The sequence below is a fragment of the Temnothorax curvispinosus genome, unplaced genomic scaffold (genome assembly GCF_003070985.1).
Source record: "Temnothorax curvispinosus isolate PA1 unplaced genomic scaffold, ASM307098v1 QBEX01005011.1, whole genome shotgun sequence".
Lineage (NCBI taxonomy): Eukaryota > Metazoa > Arthropoda > Insecta > Hymenoptera > Formicidae > Temnothorax > Temnothorax curvispinosus.
The window spans coordinates 272,822-293,402 of NW_020214791.1; the positions used below are offsets into that span (position 1 = coordinate 272,822).

The 20,581-nt window shown below is 47.2% G+C and overlaps 2 protein-coding genes across 5 annotated transcripts in view; one reads left to right on the forward strand and one right to left on the reverse strand.

Annotated features, from left to right (window-relative positions):
- LOC112454324 (semaphorin-2A) overlaps window positions 1-20,581 on the reverse strand; it is a 308,067-nt gene that overhangs the window by 47,558 nt on the left and 239,928 nt on the right. The gene's annotated exons all lie outside the window — the stretch shown is intronic.
- LOC112454325 lies at window positions 15,714-20,534 on the forward strand. Its single transcript, XM_025015637.1, has 2 exons — window positions 15,714-15,937; window positions 16,733-20,534. The coding sequence occupies exons 1-2, from the start codon at window positions 15,866-15,868 to the stop codon at window positions 16,979-16,981; spliced, it is 321 nt and encodes a 106-aa protein (XP_024871405.1). The 5' UTR covers window positions 15,714-15,865; the 3' UTR covers window positions 16,982-20,534.

Here is a 20,581-nt window from a genome sequence, read left to right on the forward strand (position 1 = left end):
CACGAAGGAAAGCGGGTGTGCGGCCGTCAGCCGTCGACAGGATTTACGGAGATATACAACGACAACGGCGCAGTCAATTATATTCGAGCAGCTCGTAGGTTTGCGGACGATTGCAGCCGCAGCGCTAGACGGTTGATAATCCTTGACCAAGAACTCCGATGTCTGCCAGCCTGTGTCTCGACCTTGTGCAAACCACGAATGGCCAAGCACGGCGGTTCGTCGTTATGACGTCACAGGATCGGATCGGTATGCGGCTTCCGACATACATCTGCAGAGGACCCTATAATCGGGGAATACGACGGCGGCGAACGACACCGCGATATTGCGCATCTGTTACCTCGGCCCTGCGGAATGTTTGCGGCGAGTACGAACGTCCGAACTCGGCCGGGACTTTGAACCGCCACCGCGCGCCTCGCCTCATCGTCCAACGGGGTCAGCCGCAAGATGCAATCCGCGTACGGAGGATCGTTCGCTGTGATTAAATAGCAATCGCTATATTGCATTAACAGACCGCGTAACAGTCCACAGACGGAATCGCCGGCAATGTATCCCTGCAGCTTGAAATTAGAACCACAAAATGCATCATACGGGAAACACTGCACTTACGTTTCTATCTTTAAGTCGCAAATCGATTTTCATTGTTTCAATTTCGAGAATTAAGAAAAATGACGTAGCCTTGGCCAAATTAGAAATCTTTTAAATATATACATATATATATTCGTCTAAAACGAATACAATATGTAGAGCAGTGAATAAAATTTTTACGACGCTCGTATAAGACTTCTAACATGCGGTGAGATAAAAAGCGGTCTATTTTCTCTTGGCTGATTCCACCGGTTTCTTCTCCCACACGATCTTGGATGCATTCGCAGTGGATGGAGAAGATAGTAGTTCTTCCAGACACACACACACACATACTTGGCAATACCATCCATAGGAGCAACGGAGATGATTTAAGACAACGCCGCCGTTTGGCGGGCGACCGCGCGCGACGACGGTTGTTTTCTTCTTCCCGGCAATATCCCGGATCTTGTCCTACCCGAGTTTTCGACCTCATCCCTCGGGTATATGATTAGTGGGCAGTCTCTCTCCCTCGAACTTTCCATCGACGCGATAGCCGAGGTCAAAACCCCTCCTGATGGCGGATAATTCAATCTCGGGTCGTTCCTGCGGGTCGAGAGACCCCGGCGATGGCCAACCCCATAATCCTGGTGTTCCTGTCGACGTGTCCCGGCTTCTGTTCCCTCAAATCTCTCGCCCCCTTTGTCGCTCTTTCCTTGTCCGGCGCGTCCGAGAGACGCGCGTACACACGACGGGATGAGGTTATCGACAGTAACCAGGATCGCTGGATTTTACATCAGATGTAATATCGTATAGGGTTACTACGTGGGCGCACAATGTGTACAGGTAATAGGCGAAGGTCCGCCCGGCGTGGGTTTGTCCCTCGGGACGCTAGACAGAAGCTGTCGAATGCACACACGTGGTTCGTGGTGAGCGCGTACGGAAGATGTTAGATCGAATCCGCCGATGGTCGTTCAAACAAGCACTGATTAATCGACCGGAGATCAGAGATGAACGAGTAAATTCAACGTTAAGCACTCGGGGCATCGGGCTTTGATAAACCTCGATATTCCCTTAAGGCTACTAACGGATCTTAACTAGATGGACTTCCTTCGAGGCGCGCCTCCGTTTTACTTTTGCCCTACACCTTGCAAAATTCATCATTAAATACGCATCAGTCTATTTGATCAATTTCGGCATCCCTTTCATGATGTTAATTGACTTCAACGGATTGAGAACGTATTGTGCCAATAAATATTATTTCTGCTCTGTAAATATAATTTCACGACCTCTTTGCTCTCTCCCTCCCTCCCTCTCTCTCTCTCTCTCTCTCTCTGTTTTTATAGCGTATCTTTATTCTATGTCTCAGTGTATTTTAACCAGACATAACGAATATGCAGGATGTGATTATATATTGCATGTTATACAAAATTACTGTCTTGCACGAAACCGTTGGCGAGCGCACGCACGGCGGCCCGAAATTCCCTTGAATTAAACATGACTCCTAAGTAGTGATTCGAATTAGGATAGTCCCTGGCGAATCGTATCCATAACCATTCGACATGCCGGGCATGAGAGGATCTTTGCGGCTCACGTAAAATAAGTATCACGACTGAATTAAACATGACCGACAAGTTTGGATTAGAGACGATTCCTCGCAAAACCAACTGCGCTTCCGGTCGCCCGTGGCCGAATCGATTACTAGCGGGCCAGCCGTAACAGCGAAACCTGTCGATTCCAGACTCCAAGCGGATGTCCATTTGACGGCAGTCACGAATATTCAATGTGAGACGCGGTCGGACGCAAGGAATCGCGATTCGGTGGTAGACGCGTTGTTCAGTTAGTTACGTACAATTGGATACCGGGTTCTCTCTCTATGTCTCGCTCGCTCGAATTTGGCGGTCGTTTGATGCACCCGGTCTGCGCAGCCACGCGTGGAAAATAAATTGCGGAACGCGATCGCCGAACGACGGAGTCTGTCGAGCGGTGCGGGCGAATTCAATGGGAAAAAGAGACGACGGTGGAGATGCCGGTATCGGTAGAGGGTCGCGCTTCTGTAAACGTCCAAAGGTTACTCGAGCCGTTACAAATGTGCAGAAAACGTTTTGGCCCCGGACGAAAAGCTTTCCACGCTTCCGCGGATGGAATTTGGTGTGGCATGTTACCAACGGCGCGCGGTTTCCCATGCGAGTGCGCGCGGATTGCGTGGCTGCAATGAGAAAAGCGTAATACGCATCGTCGTTCGAGCTTTTCGAATGATATATACCGTCCGCCGCGTCGGTAAATTGAAATAAAAATCCACCGGTTGCTCTCGCTTTCTCACAAGATTCGCGATACGTCGTATCGCGCTTCGCTGCCTCTCGGGTTTCCGGTACACCCAGTCTGCCAGACGATGTCCTTCTCTCTCGACTCTCTGTCTGCTCTCACCCACGTTTCGCGGATCCTCGCCATCCTTTCTGCATCTTGGCTTGTGTTCTGCTTCGGTGTTCTGCACGAAGAAAACAGACCTCTGGGAAGACAAAACGCAATCCACGAAAATTCGGTATGCATTACCTCGGTCAACTTTATTTTCTCAAGAATTCACCCCGTCGGCTCTCCCCCTCGCGCCACCGTTTTCCCTTTGCTCGCCCCGACGCGACGCACGGATATGTCGTGTACCGCGCGAAAGCATGCGCGCGGCGGTACGGAAGATTCCCCATGGATCCAATGCATTTTTATGGGATCAGAGGTTCAAATTTATTAGAGCACGAGTTGTGTTGCTCGTGCAACGCGCTCGTTGTCGCCGTTCGTCCGCGTTAGAAGTTATCTGTGCGGCGTCGCTGGCGCCGCTCCCTCCGGTAATGTATTCGCGATACGAGACCGAAAAAAGCGAACGAGAATATCAAAACGCGCATAAATTGCCGGCCTTAGCCGTGGCTGTCCGGAACATATGATGAATGCGCGTGTATATGCGGCTTCGTCTCGTTGCCAACTCGGCGGGCGCGCGCGGCCCACAAACCGGACAAATTCACGGGCGCGCAAATCATTCGGCAATGGAATTCTTCCGTCTCGCTCGCCGTCCGGCTGCCTCTCATTTCTCGATGCTCTGTTTCCTGCAAGCGTAAAGTGAAATAGACGACGTTTTCGTTGCAAAACGATATTTTCAAAATTAAAAGTCACTCGTACATGTGTATATATCCATTGATCTCTGCAGACATTTCTGGATCTAAACTTTATCAGTCATACGTCGTGAATCAACTCGATAATCCACATGCTGACAGCGAATTTGAGAATCATCAGGCAACAAAGGTCGTATGAGAGAAAAGCGCATACGTTACACACACGGTGCGAGGACGGACTCGCTCGCCAAGAACCATTATTCTTTTGAGATCTCCTCATCCTTCAGATTGAAGGTTCTATACAGCGTGGCCGGATAACCCCCATTAAAGCGAATCGCGTTGAAAAGGACCGCCGTAAATATGGTGGAAACCGATTTACCCCTTGGGGCGTTTCTAAGTCGGAATTGACCCCGTCCCTGAATTTTTGCAGAAAATGTCACCGCTTCGCTAGAATAGTCCTTGCATTTTTCTCAGATTTCCGTCGTTATTCGCGCAATATATATCCAGTAAGTCCTTTCCGATATACGGAATTTTTCTCGTAACGTTGTATAATCATCATAACTTTTGTTAATTTCTGTAAAACCATCTTAAAAACGATATCGTTGTATTTACGCGAACGGTTCGATATCTATATAATTTAAAAGCACTGCGATTCATGCCCAGTATAAATCGGAAGGCGTTCCTCGAAGCTTGCATATCGATGTTCGCGAGCGTGCCGCGTACGCGTTTAGTTACGCCGGCAATATCGATTTGCATAAATCGCGAACGCGTGTTCTTCCCGCGGTGGAATATCGAAAAATAAATGGCGCCTTGTTCGGAAGGCAAGTCTCGGAAGCGATTCCGAATGCGCCCGCCGCCTCGAGACGCCAATAAATCTACGTGAGAAAAAGAAGGGCAGGCGACAGTGGGTGGACGATTAATTAAGCGCACGGTGCGGGGCCGTGCGGGTTAAAGTGCGCCGTCCCACTTTTCGTAATGCCGGGAATAATTCACGGAAACGGTTTGGGATTTAGCCCGGGATGCGCTTCGCGCATCGACGAACGGCCGGTCGCGTCCTTTGCTCTATCCGCCCGCCTCTATTTATCTGCTCTTTCTCATCCATCGCCGTGGACTGCGACGCGATTGCGGATATAGCCGTGCGATGCAACGTACCAGCGCGCCACGCTATATATTTCGGTCTCGAGCGGGAATATAGGCACGTTGCTGCAACACACTGTTCGCTGGTAGTGCACGGCTAAAAGTGGGATGCTAATATTTTGCAACCAACGCTGTTCGTTTTCGATCTCGGTTTCTCTTTTTATTTGGTGAAACATTTGTTCGACCGCAGTTCGCGTCGGAATTCACGAGTTACTGCGAGCGGGATGAAAGCTACAGCTGGCAAAATAACTGACAAGACATTCGTCTGAGAAGATATAAAAAATCATCAAATTCAATACAAGAATCATTTATGTAGTTAAAAATGATTACAGTGACTATATTGGAAAAATAAAAACGATTCAAGGAAGAATATCACTGAAAGCGTAGAAATATTGAGAATGATTATTCTTACAAAAAATATAGAATATAGAACATCGAACAATCCTTTGCTTTGCTCAGATTCGTAACCAGCCTCCGTATTCTTAGGATTTGTAATCGTACAATAGCTTCGATTCTGCTTCGGACCCGAAGTATTTTACTCTTATTTAGAAATCGAAGGTTTCAATATATAACTTCGCGGAACCATCACGCAAGCGCGCGTGCGCGCGCGCGTGTGTGTGTGAGTTCTGTGAGATCAGAACTGGGAGCCTTTTGAAACTTGGTTCGGGAACTGCTGCTTTCCACAGTATATATTGAAGCCTTCTGTATTGATGACCGAGCGAAACACGAAACGCGAAGCGATTGTTCCGCACCAGAAAAGTATTCAGTCGAACCGAGGGGTAAAACCCGAGCCTGTTACATAGTTATAAACCCTGTTGCTCGAAACGTGGCCGCGTGCCGCGACCGATTTTTGCAACGCGCATTCCTCACGACGGATCTGCAAGGGGTGTAAGTGCGAAACGAATAAACAGTAATTTAACCCTCTATTAAATTCAAATCAGTCCCGCGCGCCAGTGAATCGGAAGGCGTTGGAAAAGGCTCGTTCGTCCACGTAGCCTCTTTTCCAGCAGCGGTGTGATCCATCAAGCTCTGACAGGTTTACATCGCGCGTCAAGATTCCCCGCCGGCGCCTGCCAGCACCAATCTGATAATACGTAAGCAGCGCCCTGAATATGCATGCCCTTTTCGGCTTTTAATATCGCTAACCGATATATCACGAGATTATCCGTTATCTAACCGGCCTCGAAATTTCCTATTGGCCCACCGCGCCGCGCTGTCGAAAGATCATCGATCATCCACTCAACTCGCTCAATTGAGAATTTACGATGTGCTCCCGCCTCCCCCCTCCCCGCTCCCGAAATTATCGATGCTAATAACGCGTTTTTAAGGTCGCTTCGATTAATGATTACGAGAGAGGGCAAATAAGTAAGATTTTTCTTTGCGCCAGCCCATAAGCTAAAGTCGCTTGATTAATTACGTCACATGGCACGCAATTCTTATAACGAATGTATCGTAAACTATGGAAATACAACGATTCGCGAGAACATGATATAATAATAACGGCTATTGTAGTTCAGGATTTCTTATGGAATAATTATCTTGATTTATTGCGCGCGAGACAAGAAAGTATGATGTTAAAGAATTTTAAGCAGTTTGCCCAAACGTTTTATCAAGTTTACGGGTAAAGTTGCAAGAGATCACCTACATCATGCCGTTCTATTATATTTACACTATTATACGATGAAGACTGTGCGTATATATATATGTCTCGGTGGTATGTTATTGAAACATAAAAGAAGCGTGTCGTGAGATTGTTGCGTCGGCCACTGCGAACCTACTTGATGGATTATAGTTGACGGGGCACGCTAATTCCCCGATAAATCTGACATTAACTAGAGTAATGTATCGCACTCTCAACGCGACAGAACAATAATAATTACCGTCGAAGAATAATAATAGAATTAATATACTCGTATGCACGAAAATATCGACATCTGACAGGGTAATATACATATTCTTAGCAAATTGAAAGCATTCTTTGGTGCCGCGTGTTAGATTATCTCATTAATTGTAACAAATTAACTACTTATTTTTCCACGCGTAAATGACGATAGATGACACAGAAGAAAGTCAGCCGCGCGGCAACGAAATCAAATTCGATCGTGATTTCCAGGGCGAGTGAAGCACGCCTATAAATGGACTAGATTACGAAATACACTTCCTCCATATCTCACAGATCGTATCAAATTATTTTCTTCCACCGCGCGATTTACATCTCATCGAGTCCGGCGATGGAGGGTGGATGCGCAACGCCCTTTGCCTGTCTCCGTGCGCGTACGTTACGAGTGTATACGTACCCTTTTGGAGCCCCACGAGAATAACTCCGCGGATGCTCCTCTGCAACCCCCTCGGCCATCTTTATTCCGGGACGGACAGGTCGAGAGGGTAGGCATCGGACCGTGGTAACTGGCAGCCCTAGAGGGAGCCGTTAAACCTCGTCCCAGACCAGCGTATCTACCCACCTACCCACGTTCTCCATCTGATATACGGCCTTGCACGACTCGACTCGACCGGTCCGCTGATTTCGACGCGAACTTCGAGAGCGCGGAGCAGCTTGTTTCCCTCGCCGAAAACGAGTGAAAAGTCCAATAAGAGACAAAGGTCGGCTTGGTGGAGTGGAGGAAGATTTAACAGCGGTGTGTATATGGCCGGTTGTCGCGTGAAATACGTTGAAGAGGGTGCGAAGAGCAGTTATGCGATACTTTTCGCGTAAAAGAACTCGTTAGTACGTCGACGGGAACGAGGGTAGAGAGAGGAGATGCCCGTACGTGATCCGCGACGAAATTTTATGTAATGATCCGATCCGAGTCGTAAATATATCGACAACTTTGCACATGTTGCGAAGCACCAACGATACAACAAAAAGAGATATCGCGGTCTTATCGGTCAAGTCGTGCTGATCTCTCGACCGCTGTTCACAAGACGAAAAAAAAACTTTCTTCCTCCGTCACTCTTCGCCGGGGTATCTCTCTCTTCCCCTCTCCATCTTAGATGCCGCCAACGCACAACCAGAGAAAATCGGACCCTCCCACGCGCGCGATATATCAAGACAGTTATCACGGGAATGAGATCATTTATTGCATTAAGACGGCAGAAACGCCAAGGCCCTCGCGCGAACGGGAAACTGGGGGCTGCTCTCGGTATATTGGAACTCGCAGATAAGAGGGCCGTTCGCTCCTCTCGCGCGCGCGCGCTCCTCTCTCTCTCATTCGTCCGGTTCCCCCGCTCTTTCCTGCGATTTCCTCCTTCGTCGCTCTCGAGTGTCCCGCGCGAATGCTTCACGCGAGCATGGACGATCTCCGGCGTTTCTTTGCTTTCTCGCTCATCCTCCGCTTCACCTTCTCACCCGTCCCTCGCTCCCCGCGCGCCTCCGATGTACTCTAAGCTTAATTGCCGGTATTTATCAAACGTCGAAATAAATAAGCCGCTTACGTTTCTTTGACGTCGAGGAGCGTTCGCGCTTATTCAGCGAGGGTGATAAGTACATTAGACTTTCGTCGTTAAATTAAAGGGCGATGGTAACATCGACGCGAGATGATGAAAGGTGCTTTGATCCGACACGGCATCTATCATCGAACGACAGCCGTCGCGACACTTCTACCGCCGGGCATTTGTCATAACTGGATTCGTCCTCTATTGCGGTCGCGATTATTGGTTTTCGTTACGGTACGTTGAAAATTTATCGTTTATCTATTCGCACGAGCAAAAAATTATTTTAATCAGCGGAACGTTCTTTAGACTGCTCATCTATTTTATCATCGCTCATTTTACGTACCCACGATACCAACGGAACACTCAAATAACTCCAATTCCGTTACATGCGAAATGTAAACCTCTGATATATTTAGTTTCTTCCCTATAATCGCCTTCGTTAAAACGCGCCCACTCGATTCGCGATTGTTATTTTTCACCGCCCCCGCGCCGTTTAAAGTATCAATCCGTAATGACGTCCCGGTGGTGAATCGCGTTAAGGTGCGTTGAGTGAAACCGGCCACGGTCGCGTGATTCGGCGTAAAATGGAAACGAAACGGCAATAAAAATTTCCAATTTCCCCGTGCCGTATCGTCCCGTCGTCTTTCTTTCCCCGATTTCTCCCAACCGACCTTTCTTCTTCCCTCCGTCGCTCCCTCTTGCCTCCCGCAACAACATCGGAGAACATCGTTGCGACGCCTCCGGGGGCAAACGGCACTGAATAGAACGGAGAAGAGGGAGCAAAAGCTGGTTCTCTCCGGCCCGGGAGAGCAGACAGTTAGCCAACTTTCAGATTTACACCCTTGCAGTTCGTTCACGGGCCGCCTGTTTCGCGGAGACCTCCGCTACGTTTGGCTCTCACGAACGGATCGGCGGGAGGGAAGGGATGAGGTTCTCGGGTTCTTGCGCCGTGCAATGTCCCGTTTTACTCTCCGCGTGGATGTAAGTACTTTGCGTGTCCGTGAGAACGAACACACTGGCTCGGACAGACCTGTTTTCATGCACGAGCAGTTCGGAAGTTCGATCACGGGATTTGTCGTTCGTGCTGCCTCTGCGAGCTAGGAGAGACCGACAACGTTTCCGTCTCTGAGTTCGCTCTCTGCATTTAGAGAGCATAATGAATACTTATTTACATTAATTTCCAAGTCTAATTGTCGCGGTAACAAAAAACTCTGGTGTGTATTTCTTCCCTCTTTTTTTAAACATAATATGTTAAGGATTACGTTCATATTTCACTGAACGCGCTCATAGAGGTAAAAATTGATATCGCCGCTCTCGCCGCGTATGTCACAACATTTATCTACAAAAACGACGGGGAAAATATTTTCGCAAACGCGCTAATTCCCGAGATAAATATCAACAATTAAATCCACGCAATTTGTTATCGCCTGAAGTCAGCGGGACGCTGTACAGCGCACTGCGCCACGATAAATCCTCCCTTGGGAATATCGTTGCGTTATCGATCGATCGAAGGCGATCGTGGAAACCCTGGTTTCTTAGGAATATGCGCCGGAAGTTCGGAATTATCGCATCGCCGGCGGGTCCTCGAAGTTCAATTGTTCTCAGGCGCGAAACTTGAACCGCGTGAAACGCGAACCACATTACATTCCGAAGTAATTATACTTCCGAGCGTGCACGTGCGCGCGCGTGTGCCCGCACGAGAACGATTGCGGTCCCTCCGGATCTTACCCAACTAATTCGCCTGAATTTTGATTTTCAATAAGAGAGATCTGCGCGACGGAGACGGAGGATACATCAGGGAAGAACGAGAGAACACGCTCAATCCGGGCAACGGGAACGGGAGGAGGACAGCGAGAGCGAGAGAGCGAGAGAGAAAAGGAAGGAGGGGAGAGCCATCCGGAGACGCGCGTTGGGATTTAGCTTCCGCGTACAGCTGTACCACGCCGGAGCTTTGAATATGCATGATGCATGGGCATTAAAGCCTGCTGCCGCCTTCCACCGCCGCCTCCATCCTCGTATGTAAATAGCCGTCGACGACCGGGGTCCACCTCCCGGCAGGACGAGTTACGCAAGTCGGGGACCGATACCTGACCGGACGTTAAAATTGGCCGGTCGCGTACGTGTAAATTTTTCGAGGATAACCGTGCGTTCACGCGGAGCGATTTTGAGGGTCGTCACGACCGGGTACACGCGCGAGAATGCCCCTACCTCCTCGTTCCGCGCGGATATTTCGCGTGCGGATATTCGCCCGTGAAATTTCACCCGTCCGAAAATTTGCCCCGGCGAAGTAAAAGGGGAATATAAAACGGCGCCGCCGGTGACTATGTAAATTGTCGTCGTGGCCCGGAGACTCGGTGGATAAACGAGAAACGTGAAACGAAGGGAGGTGGAAAGAGAGAGATCGTGGCCCGGTACTCGATATCGCTTGTTTGCATTGCGAAAATATATAATTCGGTGGCATGGATGCCGCCGCTTGTACAAGAACAGCATGGAAAATTGGACTTTTTGTATCTGCGCACGGTAGATTCTTAATTAAACTATTTTACAGCGCAGTTTTTATAGTCTTGCCATGTAAGCGAGCGTTCGGTTCTTTCTCCCGCGATTTAATCCAAGGTATATCGTATGTGTGCTCGAGCGAAAATCGCATTTGCCGTCTAGCCAATATATTTTCCACGTTTCGCAACAAACGTTCGATTACCATCCAAACACGTCGCCATGATCCAAAGTGGTTTTATCGCCGATGCACGACGCGTTAAGTCGAACAGCGCGGGAGAAGCCAATAATGGCCGCGCTACCTGTTCCCCGTCTGATTTAACGAATGGCGTGCGAAACGAGGCTGCCGGCCGATATAGACGATAAACCACGAACCATAGCCGGCAGCCGGGCCTGTAGTCGTAAATAATAGTCCGACTTGGAAGAAAACGAGGGACGCGCGATGGGAGCGGGCGCGGAGGCAGGCCGTGTCTGCCGAAACCGGCCGCGATTTAAAGTTCACTTCGGCAAGGAATGAATAATTGGACGGAGGGTAGAGGCGTATAAGAAACGATGCCGCGTAATTGTCGCCAATCACGCCAACCCGCCCGAGAATCGCGAATCACAATCGTTAGACGCAGGATACGGAAGGTACGGCCGCTGCGGTTCAACCCCGCCGTAGGAAATCGACGGCGGCGCAGGAAGAGGCGAAGAGTGCCTCCCCTTCGTGCAATTATCTCGTTTACCATGTGATATAACCGAGTAGGAAAAGAGAAGAATGGGAGGGATACGCTTCTCGAAATTAATTGACCGACGTCATACATCGCGCGATAGTTGATCGTCGATCGTAACAATGAAGTGACGCAATTCATTAGAGAATTTATCGTTATGTTTCTCTATCAGTTATGGAAAGGGGGAAAAATGCAAATCTAGCACGTTCGAACAATGACGACATCAAAACGCGAAACCATTCGCGAATAAGTGTACGCGCGAATGCCTTTTAACTGATAGCGCGATTTGCAGATTGCGCCGCGCGTTATATAAGCGGTAACAATACGCTAATTGGCTCGTTATCGATACACAGGACCCGCGGTACATTACCCAACAATGCGCGGAAATAATTTATTCCAAATATATGACGCTCCTAACGTAATGTCGATAATCCGGATGCAGTTATTTCAGGATGTGCTATCTGTTTGAGAATATATATACGGAAGATATATCTACGGATATACGGAGTTCTCCATAACCGAGACTATCAATAATCGATTAACTCTTGCTATTGAAAATTGACCGCACAAATGGACCAATAATAGGACACGTGATTATAATTTTATTCGAGAAAATAATCCCGACACTTTCCCTAGTGCTATTATCAAGACAATGACGTGGCGATCGAAACGCTCGATATCTAACTGCGGTCGTAAAATAATTACCTAAATGTTACTACGAGCTGCCGCACGACAAGGAGGCCGGGCGGCGTTTAATGAAACGTAACCCCAGTTAGGATTTCAAAAACAAAGGCGACTCGCGCGCAGGAGTCGGCAGGAGTGTGCACCACACGCCTAAGCGGAGGATATGAGTAATAGGGGTTGGGGGACGGGTTTTGGTATTAGGATTTATTAGAGGCACTCGCCCTCGCCGCTCGCAGAGCACCGCGACATTACGAAAAGGGCGAGGGTAAGGCCTTATGATTTCTCTTGGGGACCTGTATGTACGACTTGAACTAATGCACCTGCTATCTGTAGTTGTCGACGGCTCCTCTTTTTGCACGCACTTGGCCGAAAAAGAGGCGCACAACGTCCCATACATTTATTACATTGAGAATACACGACGATATATTTTTTTCGGCTCCTTAATAAATACTCTCGCGGTGTGACATACAATGACGTATCTCATCACTGCGGTTGACGTAAACGAGTCGTCGCTCGTTTTTCTTTGTCTTCATGACCTCAATTTAAAAAGGCGCAAAATAACTCGCACACATATCTATATATAAAAAGTTATACGTAATGTATTTTTGTGCAAACTAGGACGGTTTAATGCAGCGTGCGATCTCGTTACGATATAGATTAATATAGAACGATAATCGAAAAGAGATGCGCAATTTTGGTTACCGGCAAAATTATGGTCTAATTCCGAATCATGTGTTTGTCCTGATATGAATGAGAGAAATTAGTTAAATGCACGATTAAGTGAAATTAATAGTCGGTTGCGCTGATCGTCTGTTACTAATTAACGCGGATGCATCATACGTACGGTAATAACCGCGCGCAATATTCACTGGGTCATCCGGGCTTGTAAGCTCACCTGAAACAGAGAAGGAAAGAAAAATATTTAGCAATTACGATAATATATTCGATGCTAGGGCATCAACGTATGTAGGCGCGGGGAGGGGAGGGGGCGAGCGGATAGGATAAGAGCTTTCGCTTGCATTAGGGTATAATATCGTAAACAGGCGCGTTTACATAGGGTTCGTTGGTAAGTGATACGTGACACGCATGCCAGTGAGGAGTCGCCGTTGAATTTACGGGCGGACTTAAATTTCCATTAGTTACGCGACAATGGCGCGTCGACTACTCGAGATGCATAAATTCGACCCGTTAACGTGCTTAGTAGAATCCCCAAAATGCGACGGTAGTATCTACGTATGCGTTCGTCGCGCGTGTAACGCGCGTAATCCTCGATCAACACTTCTTAATGGTCGGGTCGAGTCGAGTCTCGTCTCTGTTGTTGAATTAAAAAGATACCGTTTTACACGTGATTGCCAGTGCTATCAAAGTACAATTGGTTCTTTAAATTTCCTGCTCAATCGTACGAAGGAAAGACAATCGCGAAAGAATACGAAATCTAAAATTAAATCTGAAAATGTTCAATTATCGCGTTGCTCGTTCCGACGCGACGACGTAAAAAAAAACAAAAGAAAATAATTGATTATTTTGTTTCTCCCCATCTTCGTTAGCACACATAAACGTGTTTTATAGCTCGATGCATATCTCATCGTGAAACAATATTTAACAATACAACACAATTGCTCTTAATTAACTCGCACACCGTTGATGACTTTTATTGTAAAATAAATGATATTTAAACGCAATTTTTTTCATGTCTTTATAATACATTTAAGTAAGACAAGCAATTTTTTCCAATTTAACATTTGAATATAAGATTCAAAAACTATTAAGACGTTTACACATATGATTCTTTCTCAAGGATCGATTATTATTCAACCGCGAGAAATACAACTCAGAATTTATCTGAAAACAAACGTTTGAGTGTTTTACTTGAATCACAAGCATAGCGAATATGTTACGAATGTTATATTGACTCTTGAGATTTCTGTTGAAATCTTAAAGACTTCTTAAGAAGTCTGTTGAACCCCCAGTTGAACCATATTATATGTCTCAAAACTAATTCTGAGTTTCACAGTGGAAACGCGATTATAAATACGGGCCTTAGAGTCGCAAGTAATGAGGCATTAATTTTAATTAAAAAGAGAGATAGTGGCTAATGCGCTGGGACGCCGCGGTGAAATGCGGCCGGTTTACGACGTGCTTACGGCTTTCGGCTTTTATCGGCTCGGGCCGAGCCAAGCTTGCGCCCCGGCGCTTGCCGGAGAGGATCGCGACGCCGCCGGTCGTCAACGATGCCATCGCTGACGTTGACGACGCTTTCGACGCTGCTGACGCTTCGTTCTCGCGCAGATAGCAGTAATTTGCGATACAACGCCACTGCCGTCGCTCGTCTCATGTACTCATCGGCCGAATAAACAGGAGGTTATATGCGTATGTTGCAAATAGCGCGAATATATTTAGGTATCCACGCAAGGTATTGAACATAATTAATCGTGAAAGTATTGGAGGATTTAATTGGCCGGGATAAATGGCAGAGTGCAAATTGCTTGTTGACTCGTAGACGAGCCAAGAAAATCGAAATAATTGTAATAATATTGTAATAATACTGTATCTATTCGATGTGATATTCGATCCTTATCATGGAAATTTAATATTACGTGGAAAATATTGTATGCTTGAATAAACTACTAGGAAACACGTGACGCGCGTATCGCACGCCAACAACACGCACGTATCCCACGAAAGAAGAGAGTGAACTTCGGGTTCACTATTCTGCCAAACAGAATATCGGGCTCAGCACGTGCCAGGGCACGCAACATTCGCAGCGTAAGCCCGAGAGCACGCATCCTTCGGCACGAAGCTCACTCTCGAGTGTGTACTCGCCCCCTTCACGGAGCGACTACTCCTTCGGCAAATCACCCCTCGTCGTCTATCTTCCACGCAGCAGGACGAAAACGCAATGAAACGGATTTCGGCCCGGATGGTGGCATAAGTGCCTCGTATTCATCGTTTAGACACGTGTGTACGTCCATTCATCAAGTTTCGTTGGCTTGCCGATATCGACTGCTATAAGAAAATAGCGTTCTACGTAATTTACACATTGTAATAAGTACCACAACCCATGGTCGAAACGTCGTGACTATTTAATGTTTAATAAAGGTAGCCAGTCAGGTCGAAATAAATAATTATTTGTTAATTATCACGGGCGAAACAAAATATTAATTTCTGTCTAAATAAGTACTACGTTAATTTTTTTTACAATCATGAAAAAGACGGCATTAACCCAGATCTGCGGCATACCAATATTGCATAACGGACGATTAAGAGATTTTATTACATATGTTCGGAAGTAGGAAATTCAACTTGAACGACAGTCTACCGTGATACTAAAAGTACTGGGGGGGAAAAAACGTATGAAATAACAAACACCGAGTACAAGCGAAGCGATGATAAATAAATCCGGCCTATTTCCGTGCAACGATTTACGACGTTGCGAGCGAAACGAAGGCTATACCGGCGCGGTAAAAATTATTTATCGATTTACGGACCAACGTGCACATTAGAAACGTATTACCGGCTCGCATTGCAGGCGGAAAGCAATCCGGCCGACAGTTTCTTTTTTAAATGTAGGTCGTTTCCGCGGCAAGCCCCGCAATAACCTGGCGAATTATTGCGCTCGTGCAGTCTTTGCACGGCTTTTCGCGACTCGCGACAACAACGCCTGCCACGTGCTGGTACAAATCTAAGGACAATCAGACCGCGAGAATCGCCGTGTTTGGTGGAAATATATATAAGACCAAGACCGAGATTATGACCATTGTAATTCCAGCTGCGGAGAAACTGCAAAGAAACGCGAGACACGGAGAAAAAGATCGCCGCAAAGTGAGTATAACTAACAAAAAACGCATTCATGACGAGAAAACTGAGAAGGTGATCGAATATTCGCTTCGTAGTCTACCCTAACGTGAGCGTATTCTCGTATTTTCGTGCCCGCTTATGCCGAAGCAAGGTGTTGACAAGGGTTGAACGCGCCGCGGTTGTTTGCGTGGTGTCACCCTTATCTCGGTCGTCGCCCTAATTTTCACAGCTTTAAATAAAGGGAGTAAACTGCATATACATTGGACGTATCGCCCACGTATGCTCCTTTCGGGTTGCCGTTACCTCGGGAGGTAGGCGTCAACGCGGCCGCGTCGTATAAAAGGGTACACGTCGATATCGAATGACGTTAAACTTCACGTGAATAACGCCAATTTGATTTAATTCGCACGCGGAGCTCGACCGACGTCGGAAACGACCGAGTCATGCGCGGCAGTATATTTGCGAGCGTATAATCAAATGTAGCCGCGTGATTTGCCGAGTATAACAACCGAAATATTACAGAAAAAACAACCGAAATATTACAGAAAACGTTTGCCCGTGCGTCTATCAGTGGATGCGTTTAAGCGTGCAAACAATAAAAGCTGTGTGGATAATAAAATTCGCAATGACAGTAATACGGTTAAGAATAAAATTGCAAAAAGTTAATAACGTGGACCGAAAATTTGTTTAATTTCGGTCGAGCTGGGAATCATCATATGAACATTTGTTTGCTAACCATATTGACAATTCAATGAAATTTTCGAGAGAGAGCAGGTTTATTCTTGCGTCACATGTGACCCCGTCCTTTTTACGTTTCAGGAGGAGATCGAATCAACCGACACGATGAGCCGAAGGGGAATGCCCCAAGTTACTAAAGGAACTTTAATAAGGGAACTTCGGGAAGATATACGCATGGAGATCGATCCGAGGAGGAAGCCACAGATCACGCAACAACTCGTCTACCGAGTGGCCGACAGAATGGCGGCATCGGGAAGCTTTATCGGGAAGTCAGCACACGCGAGGAACATCACCCCATTCCCCGCCTTCCTGTCAGTTATCACGTTGTAAACCTTATCTGCCGCGGAGCACAATGTACAGCGAGTCGGATCTCGGGCCTGTACACGTGCACGCGTGCGATGTATCGCTATTAGAGATATTGTTATGCGGACAGAGAATGCATCGAAGCATCGAGAGACGACAAAGCTCATTTCATACTCACGAATTGGAGCGAAATGCGCTAGACCGTCGGTCGCGCGGACGCGCGCGCGTGACGGGCTGGTTAAATAAATAAAGCTGCGCGTTGCAATCTACGTGTGGATGGAGAGACGCGGCACGGGTTTCGCGGATAAAATCGTTCGCGCCGATTCACGATCTATCGCTACCGGCTGGAAAAATCCGCTATAATCGGATCATTTTTTGTGAAAGCCGCGGATCCGGAGTGCGACAAACGCGACGAATTGGTTTGTTTACCGCACGCGCGGTAATTGCGAAACGCGGTCACAAGTTCCGGAAGGGCCGCTCGCGTCGCACCTCATCGGCCATGCGTAATGAAGTGTACATACTTGTTTAGGCATATTTTAAGCGGAAAATACGACCGGATCTATACTACTCCTGCGTGATTTTATCCATGCCGGGGGTTCCGCGTTCCGCGTCGCGCGCCGCTTGCACAAACACCCGCCGTTAAAATGGTATGCCCGCAGCATCGCGAAAATGTTTTACCGTGATGAATGTAAACAACGCGTAACGGCCGATCGGCGCTGATGGGTCGCGTGAATTTTTTACTATGCCCGACGCCGTCGAAATGTCCAATATCGTCCAGATGCAAATTCCATAGTGACGGCCGGTAATTTCCAACGGCGCCGAACGCGAGAAACGGACGGTGACACGGCCGTTTACACGGACTCTGTAATTTCAACGCGTCGCGTTTTTTTTTCGCACGCACCGCGCGGCCCGTGTATAAACTCGGAAAAAAGCGGACGGAGCTCTCGGAACGATCGGAGACAGGGCGAATATGACACACACCGACACGCTTTGAACGAAGTAAATAGAACGACGACGTTCTCTGATATAAAAGCGACATTGCCGTTTTTGCGGAGCTGAAAAGGGAAACGCTTGAAAAGCTACGTCTACAGTTAACGATAACCTAACGACATTACCTGTTGATTATCGAAAAAAAAACTTCGTTATACGGATGGCAATCACTTTGCCATCACTTTGCCATAACCACGCAATTTTTCAGACGATAGATTAACGGTCAGTCCTTATCGCTACGAGCTGCAGTAACCTTCAGAATTGATGCGGCGGCCATCAGTTTCAGTTGATCGATGCCCGCAAAAAATCATATCGATTTGTAAGCAGAGCGCGGCCTGCCAAGAGAGCCGCGTAATTATCTGCCGCAGTTATGGACGTCGGTATTGCCCGGCCCGGCACTCTGGCCAGCACCGTGTGTATGGGTAATTGGCTCTCTTGTTAACTGCGTGCGTGTCGATCGCGCGCATGATTTCGAATAATTAGGCCGTGCGTAATTGATACCCGCCGTTTCGGCGACGAGCGATCATCATTTCTTTCCGGCGCGGAAAAACAAGGAGTCCAATCACGAGGAGATCATTCCGCGATCCTCCTTTTTTGGCAGACAGTGCAAATTCGAGTGTGGGAAATTACACGCCTGTAATTTCCCAAACGACTGGGGTGGAAAATCGCACGGTCGAATTTCGAGAGTCAGCGCGATGCCGTGGAGTCGCATTCGGGTCGCAACATCAGCGATCCTGTTTTAAGAACAGGGGACGCAGCCCTCTCGAGAATACAAATTCCGTCGGAAGTTACGTTATAAGAGACGCTTCCCGCCTCCTTCTTCTTCTTTTTTTCGCGACCGAGCACTTCCTTTACGGCGCATTAGCATAAATCGACGAATATGAATCGACCATTTATGCGGGACCCCGCCGCTCCTGCCGGGTCGAGAGTATCTTTACGAAAACGTTTAATTAAACCTCTCATAAATCACACCGCGAGAGCGCGGGCGCGACGCGGGCACGGGGACAAATTAATAAGATTAATTGGTTGACAGTTTGGGAAACACTTTCGACCGCGCCGCGTCGGCCGTTCTCGTTCGCTTTGACGTCGGATGAATCGTTCGTTGAGGGGAGCGACGCGGGAAAGAATATTAATTTTTAGCCCGAGGCACCCTCGGAAAATATGTTTTCTTTGAACCTGGCCCCGATGACTTATCTCGGACCCTCTAACGGAGGGGTGAACGTCACCCGCAGGAGATACACCGTCAGATCGATGATTTTCAATGACAACTGACGCGCTCTCGGATTTTATGATTATATCTCCTTCTCGTGGAAACTTTCTAACAAATGGAGTTGATGCAAATTTAACAAATGCTCCTAAAGCGATCACAAGAGTATATATTGTATAATCTATTAAAAACAAAAAGTAGGCTACGAAAATTTTTCTCTCTAAGCAGATGTTCTATTATAACTTCATAATGACGTTGATTTTATTATCTATCGCAATTATCTGTGTATTATGTTACACAGATGATATCGTGCAAGGGAATCGGTAGAGTCTTATCGATCAGCGACCTAACTCTGATAGGCAGCTATCGCCTCGTATCATCCCCTCTTCGGACAAGGAAAGATATTATGACGGCTGTCATTCCGAACGTTAAATGAGTGTGGCGATTAGTAATGTGAGATGTTGAAGGTTGACTCATTTATAGGGACGGCATATCGAACGATCTGTTCTTCGACGGACGTTTCTATTGAATGTAACGCGCGTGTGCCCACATTAGATGTTACCCGACGCGATATCTGACTGAATAAACCCCCCCGTTGCTCATCGACGATATATTATCACAGTGCACACAAAGTACACATTCGGTGTATACAAAAACGACTCATCGCAAAGTTGATATACTCTGGCCAGAGCGAAAGAGCGGATATTCCTTCCTCCGGGATGCGCAGTCTGTCTTTGTACTTTCATTGTTTCGCGCGTGGCGCCCGCACGGTTTTGCCCGTTCGCTGTACCTTTTTGGCCTTTGGATGCTCGACGATGCAATTCGTTGAAACCGATACGATTCAGACAATCTATTTGCCAAACATTGTAACCCAAGCCTCATTGTCTCTTGCGCATGTTACCTTTCGCACATACAAACGCTCTCGCGCCCATCGAGGAGAAAGAGAGAGAGAGAGAGAGAGAGAGAGAGAGAGAGAGAGAGAGAGAGAGAGAATGGAAACGATATACGGGTTGTACACCGGCGACACGCGGTATCTGTTATGTATCGCGCGGAAAAAGCGCGATATTCCTAGTTTATTTTCAGTTTTAGTCACGCCACTATAAATCGCAGTCATTCCCGGCTGCGAAATACGATGAAACGAATGTGTTTTGCATGTCGTGCATAATCCGCATATGCATTTTTAATGCTATTACTAAATCATATATTTTTTTACACGGATCGATGAATACCTCGCGTAAAGAAAAACTAACGCAGCAGCATGTCAGTTGTTACGTCTCTATTTAACGATGACATGTATAAAGCATGATAAGATATAAATTTAATGTTATATTCGATTTGCTTCGGGACTGATTATTATCATATGTGCATTATGATTAAAAATTGAAACTGTCTTAAATTTATAATGTGAAGCTATATAAGTGTTATCTATA